At 33.7% G+C, this 8,738-nt stretch overlaps 1 protein-coding gene across 3 annotated transcripts; it reads right to left on the bottom strand.

The window, feature by feature from the left end:
- Positions 1–376: 376 nt before the first annotated feature.
- LOC111393708 lies at positions 377–3,242 on the bottom strand. 3 transcript variants are annotated; one of them, XM_023019373.1, is made up of 4 exons: positions 2,211–3,242; positions 1,934–2,123; positions 1,272–1,840; positions 377–658 (listed from the first exon to the last, which is right to left on the bottom strand). In XM_023019373.1, exons 1-4 carry the CDS (start codon positions 2,613–2,615, stop codon positions 392–394), a joined length of 1,431 nt encoding a protein of 476 aa, XP_022875141.1. In that variant the 5' UTR covers positions 2,616–3,242; the 3' UTR covers positions 377–391. The 3 variants fall into 3 exon arrangements, with proteins under 3 accessions (XP_022875141.1, XP_022875143.1, XP_022875142.1); XM_023019375.1 differs by lacking the exon at positions 377–658 and adding an exon at positions 744–834 and having other exon boundaries at positions 2,211–3,172; XM_023019374.1 differs by lacking the exon at positions 377–658 and having other exon boundaries at positions 1,117–1,840; positions 2,211–3,172.
- Between the last annotated feature and the right edge of the window lie 5,496 nt (positions 3,243–8,738).

Here is an 8,738-nt window from a genome sequence, read left to right as displayed (position 1 = left end):
TTAGAGCAATCAATTTGAAAATTAGAAAGTGATGAAGTTTTTGTTTTTAATTTTAGTTGCATTTTAATTTATTTTTTCTTAAAGTATGAACATAAATAATACGGCGGATAAATTTAATATTTATTTCTATTTTAATTTTATTTAATACTTTTCGATCCATAGTAACAAATACACATCAACCAATATCATAGCCATTCAAATTTCAACAATTTGAATAAAAAAAGAATAATAACAATAGTAATGAAGAAACAAATAGTGTCATGAGTCAGTCTATAAGTACAGGGAAATTTCACAGAAACAGTGCGGGAATTTAAAATAAATGTAGTAGTACTACGAATGACAAGCATTATTGTATGTGAAAATGATATCGACCATAGACAATTGATTAATTTTAACCAATTATAAAAGAAAATTGCTGCTCAAACAGGGATAAAATCTCAGGTTTGGAGTCAGGGGTCGAGGTGGCAAAACCTCGGACCTCAATGTGAATCGTGCGGGGCCCGCACCATTGAAGATCAAGGGCCAAGGACCACCTCGGCCCTGGATTGAAACTCGAGTTAATCCCGGGTTCTGAAGCTGGTCCTCGACCCTGGATTGAAAACCGAGTTGATCCCGGATTCTGAAGCCTCCGCCTTGGATTGAAATGGGTTTTGAAGCTCTGCTCATTATAAAAATAAATTTTCTTGTCGTTACACAGCAGTTATCAAAAGATAGAAACGTATGCCAAGGTGCAAAATTTCAAGAAAACTGAAATAGAATTCATCATCACATCCAAAAAGAGAACATCACGTTATTCAAATGAAACCAACTCTTCACTTGACGGCGTCATTACACCTGAAAAGAGAACATCACATTATTCAAATGGAAACGTTCGGCATCCTTCTCGTCTCCCACCATATTCGCCATTATTTTACATTTCCCCATAAACATATCTCCGATGAAAGTAATTAATTTCAGAAAGTTAAAAATTGTTTATTAACTCTGTTTCCTACCGAGGACACAACTGGATATGCGTCTGGGTATTAATCATATTATATTTATTTATTTATCTATTTTGAAATCATTACAGATTGTTCTAGATTTTGAATAAACAAAATGGAGCAGAAAATACAAACAAAAATCAAAACTGTTGCAATAATCTCTATTTTAAACTTCGATTTTATATATATTTCTGTACTTGAGGAGAAAAATATATAAAAAGGTAAGGAATTTCTTGGACAAAAATTTCAAAGTTTTTCTGTAAGAAGTGAAGCTAATCCGGTGACCCCCACCTTGTTTCCGGCGTCGGAAATCTTGGGTTTAACCACCGGAATCTGCCAAGTCATCACCGGCGGGCAATATAGCTTTTCCTCCTCGCCGGAAACTTTCGCTGGAGTTGAAGGCAATTTGGGTTCCTCAAAATCAGTCTCTCCAAAAATCAAATCCAGTTCCCCAAACTCACCTTCCAAAACCTCCTCCGTAGCCACTGCATCATCGTTGACATCCTTTTCCTCCGGTTCGTATTTACCCCCGGCGCCGGTCGACATCTCAACGACGTCGTTTGGGAGGAGTTTCTGCTTAATTCGGGTGTAAGGACTGAACCATTTGGATTTCATGTACTCGGTCCTACGCCACGGCGCGATATGCATGCCTTTCTTCTTAAGGCTCTGCCGGGCGGCCTCCGACACAATTGAAACAATTTGGAGAAGCCGGTCGGGTTTACCGACGAAAATATTCGGTAGAGATTGTAGAATCCCCTTGTAACTGCTTGTTGACCGAGCTATTTCGAACTCCGATCGTAAATCTATGTCGATTATCAGCCTCTCTCCTTCCGCTATTACATCAATATAAATATACTCGCCTACACACAAAAAATGGCCATAAATGATCGGATTCTAAATCTGCAATAAAAACCGCCGATCAAATTATGAATTAAAAGGGATGAATTTCGTACCAGCTGGAATGGAGGAAGACTTTTCCCATTTGGATTTGCAAATGGAGGCGTTGTAACCAAGAGAAACAAGACCATCGGTGACGATTTTCCTCAAATCGTCTTTGCGCTTACAAGTTTTATTCTTTTCCACAATTTTCGAAAGGTCGGCTAGCAGATTCCTCTCCACAACACTCGCGCAAGGTACCAAACTCTACAGAAACACCATAAAAACATCAATACAAACTGATTTAGATGCAAAAGGCTATGTATTAGAGAACCGATCGAGAATAATATGTACCTTGAGCGTATCAGAAGGGTCGTTAAAGGAAGAGTTTGTTGTGGAGTCAAAGAAAGAATCAAATTCATCGTCGGAACTGTTATTGCCGTTAGCGTTGAAGCAATTGCAGCGGTTGCGGCCATACTTGGCAGATGCCGCCGCCGCTGATTGCTTCTCTTGGGTATCTTCAATGAAACTTTGAACCATTTTGTCTAGCAAAACTGAGCTCGGCTCAAACTCCGGGACTGCGGCTTCACCGCCGGCGGCTGGCTTCTCGGTCATCGAAATCCTAACACTGTTAAAAGGCCGATCGAAAAGTCGCTTTAGCCTCGACTTAAATACAGGTGGCTTCACTGTGTCGTTCCGTATGGACGACTCTCTGTATACTTGCGAATCGATCGGTTGAATTCTCATTGGAAAAGGCATTTTCTACAATCTCACCGTGCTTAATTATATTCCCTGTTATGTCAGTTGAATTCTCAGAGCTCTTAATAACTACAGTACTTGCTTTTCGTGTCAAGTAATCAAAAACTCGGAAAAACGTTTCAAAAGCAAGTACTCAAGACTAAAGTGAAAAAAATCCCCAATATCAATGCTTCCAATTCTGCTTTTTCTCTCTTATCTTCATCATCTCTCACAGATCGAACAAAATTTCCAGTAAATTAAAATCTAATATATACTGAAAATGAAAAATAAAAGTCCTCTGTTCTCAGATTTTCTATAAACAGGAATAAGTTCTTTTGTCAGATGAGTTGGTTAGGACTTTTCATGTAAAACGTGTCTGTGATGAAAGGAGGCAAGAGGACAGTATTCATGGAGTAAGGAATCAGAATCGGCTGCCGGAATACACATTTTCCGGCGAGCTCAATATCGCCAACGGGAATGTAAAATACTTTGTGTGCTTCTGTGTATGGCGTGTGTTTTCTGATTGATTGATACCCTGTTTAAGTGCTTTTTGTGAATCCAAAAGAAAATTAGTGGGTTTATGTAGGGGACGAAGTTTGCTGACTAGGATTGCACTCTCACCTGACATCCGATGTGTCACCGACGTGGCATAAAATGGCTTACAATCCGGGTTCGGATCGCCCTACAGGAGTTCGAGATTTTTGTAAAATCAAGCTGGTCTGGGCCATACACGTGTCCGGTTAGAAACATGAAATTACAGAAATGCCATTGTGGAAAGTTTTTATTTCTATGTGACAAGAATATTTTCACTTGTTTTTAGTGATTAGAATTTTTATTTTTTGTTATGAAAATTTACTCTGAACCTCATTCTTTAAAAATTTATTTTTATCTCTAAGTTCTCATAATAAAATAATTTTATACCTAAATTTAATAATATTTTTTACTTTTTAACTATAAATCCTCCAAAAAAATCACTATTACAAACCTATTCTACCTTGAAATGGTCAAACAAATCCTTAAAAGTTAATTTTATGTTCATGCTGCTATTATGTCTTCTTCTATGTTAACCTCTATTTTCATTTATTTTATTTTAAAGTAAACTTTCGCTTGAAAGAAGACTCATGTATTAAGCAAAAGACAAAATTTGCCTACCTAAAATTTGACCTCATTTTCACAATACTTTTTCAATAAAATAATATTACATGTAAATTCAAATTTTTTTTCGTTTTAATAACACGTTCTCTATCATAACATTATTGCAAAATGCATTTTTTTTGAAAAAGTGGGGCCTCAATAAGTCCATAGGGGCTCGTCCAAGATGGTGCGGCAAAGAACGGTTACAATCACGTGGGACAGATGTCTTTAGAAGTGGGCGTGGGGTCGGTTTGGTTCGGTTCTAAAGAGAACCAAACCGAACTAAAATTTTCAGGTATCTAGTAAATGGAACCGTCGGATCCAAATATAATTATGGAACCGTTCGGGTTCAGTTCCATACTATAATTAAAATTTTTAATATTTATAACAACATTATATAAATACAACTAATGACACATTCAATGGTTTTGGAATGTCAGAGACTAGTAGACTACCTTATTCAAATGATCACTACGGTCAAAACTTCAATCAGCGGAGGTCACAGCTTCAATCGGAGGTCACAGTATCGGTCGGTGATTGTATAAGTTTTGAAATGTCAGCGAGGCTGCAAGAGTGAGTGCGAGAATCAAGACAGTGTTATGCACTTTAATGTATGCGTTTAAGGTTATTTAGTATGTTGAATCTTGTTGGACTAAGAAATGAAACAATAAAATGGATAATTGGGTCAAAAATTAAAAAATTAGAAATGAAACAAATTATTGAGCCAAAAATTTGGATTTAGAAATTGTTAATTTGTTTTAAAAAATTAAAATTAAAATAATTTGATTTATTTGATATAAAAAAAATTAGAAAGATTCGGTTCTTCGGTTCTTGGTCTAGAACCAAAAATCGAACTGTATCTGTCAGTTCTCAATTCAGATACCCATTCGGGTATTTAATTTGACAAGAACCGTCGGGTTCGATTCGATTCAGGAGATTTGTCCAACCCTAGATATCTTATGATTTTCTTAATATGCGACAAGGATCAAAGTTAGTGGAGGAAGCTGTACTAGTGAATCTTTATAGGAGTAGAGGATAATTTTCATTATTGACTATCCCTCAAAGGGCACAGAGTGGTGTCTTGTGAGGCAATTGTTTGTTCATCAGTTATTAACAGTTGATGGTTCGACTGAGTAAGTGTTTACATAAGTGTAATGTGCCCACATACATCTAATCACGTACCGTTCAAAATTAGAAACCTTAATTTTATTTCAATGAGGGCAATCAATTGACAGAAATAAATAAATAAGCACAAAATTTATAAAGATTCATTTCAATATAAAATTACATCATCTTCCACTTCTACAGTAACATAATGAGAGAAATTCACAAGAGAAAATTGCACATATATCTTCTTTAACCTCCTTTTCTCTCTTTTATGGTGGTGATTATAAAATTTGATGACGATTTTCTATTTTAGGACAAAGTAGGCTCCACAAGTTGATCCAATATTTGATAGAATACATGCCGCTATTTAAAGCCATAGAGAATGCAACTTTTATTTTTCCTTTTGAAGGAAACGCCTACCTTGCTCATGTGAAAAAGTTGAGGATCCAATATTTTGTACAACACAAATAATTATTTTCAAAAACAAACTTAATGGGACCACATAAATTACTCCATTTAGAAATGTATCGAATTTGTTAAATGCTTGATTTATTTACCAATTTTTTCTACGTTGCGATGCGTTGTTAAGTAATAAGTGTATTTTGTAAACTTATTCAGGTTAGTAAATTGGAATATTTGTTAGTGATTTGAATGAATTATAACTTAATTATATGTTAATTATGTTTGTTAGGTTGAATTCAATGTAAGTTGGTGAAATTGAAAGAACGAAACGACAAAGGAACAAAAATTAAAGAAATCCAAAGTATGGGAAACAATGTGTAAATATCCAATAATTGATTTGGACCACAAAAGATATTTTTAAGATTGATAGAAATCAATTGAATACAAATTGAAGTAAAAAATGAATAAAAATATTATTATAAATCAACTTCCCGTCACATAAGATATCTTTCAAATTTTTGGTCAACTCGAGACCAATTTTTTGGATAGCAAATTTTCAAATTGGAAAAATTGTACATCCAAAAGAATTGTAGCTCTTTGATTCTTTTCAATGCACTTTGAATTACCTCGGACATCAGAAGAAAAAGTTATGAACAAAATACCGAATGCTGTGCAGAGACAAAATCATGCATGAGAGAATACAACTTTTCTTATTTGACTAAAACTCTTTTGAAAGGCAATTTGTAAGTGAATTATAACGTAATTTCATGATATAAATACAAGACATAGGCAACCATGGGAAAACCCTCTTTTGCCTCTTCATACACAATAATTTCATCAAATTAATCAAGACCATGGGGCCAATTTTATATTTTGAGAGACGAAATTAAGCCCGAGTGAGGAATTGAAGTCAATTATATAAAGATTTTGAAAAATTCAATTTTGGACTTGAATATCAACATCTTTTGTATTCTTTCATGATTCGGGTGATATTTTTCTATTATTATTCTTATTATTTATATATTAATATGCTAGGTTAGATCCGTTTCTGTATTTGATAAAGATGATCCTCATTGTTTGTTTATTTTAAAAGAAAGACTAATATTTTAGTTTAATTCTTACGTTTCTTAATTAATTTTGTATATCTATTGCATTATTTAATTAATTGGCCATCAATTAAATAATTAGTTGCTTGTTATAGTATTGAAAAACTCACAATAAGTTTAGAACGTGACAAAATCGACATATGAACAATATATGTTAGGAATAACATTTATCACGTGTACAATTATGTAGATAATTTAAATTTTAATATATTCTAACCATTCAAATTCGGGCTAGTAATAGATTTTGGACGTCGTGATTAGGATATATTTAATTTGTTTTGAAAAAAAAATTATATATCATAGTTTTATCAATTGCCCAGAATGCATGAACGGAACTAGATTATAATTCAAAAATTGAAATAAATACCAATAAGCAAATTCGAAATCCAACACAATCATTCTAGTTTGATATAAAATCCCATTTTTATAGCTTTCTTAGATTAATTTAACAGAAATCAGATCAAACATTTTTTTTTTTTTTAACATAATTCGAATTCCATACAAAAATAGTAAACTTGAATTGAATTAATCCTTGTATGATGATACTCTCAACTCATTCAAATATATTACTTGTCAATGATTCCGTATGATTGTGGGGTTTGCACGAACATTAAGAATCAAGCAAATTTCTTGAGTAAAAATTAACCATGAAAAGTTTCCGAGTCTTTTATTTTTCAACAGTAGAAAAATTGCATATTTACTATATTTTTTAAAAAGAAGACCAAATGAACTAAAAACGACCAAAGATACATACTTAAAACATAGCCAATTTGGAAAAGGGCAATCTCTAGAAAATTATAATAACTAAACCTAACTACAATTTTCTTTTCCAACCTAATAAACATAAGCTCTGAGAATGACTTTCATGTCCCTACTCATTGATACGAAAGAAAACAATATGATTAGGTATTTTAATTACACGAAAATAAAGAAATTTCCAAAATAAAATGTATTGAAAAATGTATTATGATTCATGAAATGTTATCCAAAATTAATGGGTAGTTAAGGACAAGTCTGCTTTGCTTAGGCTGTAAAAATATTTTCTTAATGCATGCTTCCAAAATTCAAAGCATAAACTAAAGCCCATCCAACTACTCTGTTCGGGTCTGTTTGGCATTAGCAACAAAACACTTGTCGTCTTAACTTCAAAAAAATAAATCCCTTCGTCATATTAATATAAAGATGGGTAATTTTTTTTTCTTATTTATTTATTTTTTATCTAATGAGAAATACACGAGTCGTTTGATCTAAATACCAGATCTAAGAAAGATCAGACTTTAATTTCATATTGTCTAGAAATATTGGATTAATGATAAAAGAAAATTCCTTCTCATCTCTACATAAAGAGTCGTGCATCTCGTAAGATACCTCCACACTTACTATTTTGTTTATTGTCTGTCTCAAAAATGTTTTTGTTAAGTCCAAATTATAATTAGTAATTTTCAAATTTGTAATTGACAATTTTCTAAGTTAAAATCAAATCTTGATTGAATTGTATTAGAAGTTTATTGAGTTGTAATCAAAATAAAAAATAGTTAAGGCTTGATAGTATAGGTTACCCATGTGGTATCGAGGTCGGGAGACCCTCTTATCCATGTGGCAAAGATGTCCATCCGCTCACAGCATTGGAACTACTTTGATGAAGCCCTACTTACAAGCAAAGAGGCCAAAAAGCACAGTCCAAGGCCCATCATCTCCACCATGCCGGAGTTTTGAGTTCCGAGGCACGTAGTATCAGAAGAGTCTGAGAACCCCCTAGCGCCTACCCATGCGAGGAAAATTTTGAATCGATGTATGAAATCTTTTGGAAATGATTGATGGGACATTAATAATGAGTGTAAACGTCGAGTCTTGTCAACAAAAGTGGCCGCTCTGTGTAAGCATTGAGTGCACCATTGGCCAGCAGGTCAAAATAAATGCATATGATTAGATACTTAAATTAAGGAGATCAGACAATGTGTACTTCTATCCACGGGTCACCATTTCACTTGTGACACTACAAATACTCCTCTAAGGTAACAAAGAAGAGAATAATCCAACTCTTGACTTTACAAATTATTCTTATTCTTCATTCTTGCAAATTATACATTTACGCAACCACAGATTGACGTCACCTAGTTTCTATTGAGTTGTCTGTAATTAGTGATCATACTACCATCGTTTCATGAGTCAATCGTGAGAATCCAAATGCATTCGATTCATGACGTATAATTTTCCCTACATTCATGCTTTGAGAGTACTATCGGTCAGAAACTCATAATCACGTGTCGTAATCTGCTTACGTGCATGCGAGTGGACCAGTACCTATTTTTCATGCCATCCTTACCAAAAAACGAGATCAACATAGGTTTTGAAAGAGTCAAAGATGTTCAAGATACATATGATCAATGAAAAA

Source organism: Olea europaea, chromosome 4 (genome assembly GCF_002742605.1).
Source record: "Olea europaea var. sylvestris chromosome 4, O_europaea_v1, whole genome shotgun sequence".
Classification (NCBI taxonomy): Eukaryota; Viridiplantae; Streptophyta; class Magnoliopsida; order Lamiales; family Oleaceae; genus Olea; species Olea europaea.
Note: the sequence above shows the minus strand (reverse complement) of the source record. Positions and strands in the feature narration are given on the sequence as shown.

Excerpts from the sequence above, each read along its gene's own strand:
- LOC111393708 (XM_023019373.1), bottom strand. The coding sequence starts at position 2,615 with ATGCCTTTTCCAATGAGAATTCAACCGATCGATTCGCAAGTATACAGA. Across the intron at positions 2,124-2,210 it reads ACCCTTCTGATACGCTCAAG|AGTTTGGTACCTTGCGCGAG; the intron begins GTACATATTATT and ends GTGTTTCTGTAG. Across the intron at positions 1,841-1,933 it reads GTCTTCCTCCATTCCAGCTG|GCGAGTATATTTATATTGAT; the intron begins GTACGAAATTCA and ends TTTTGTGTGTAG.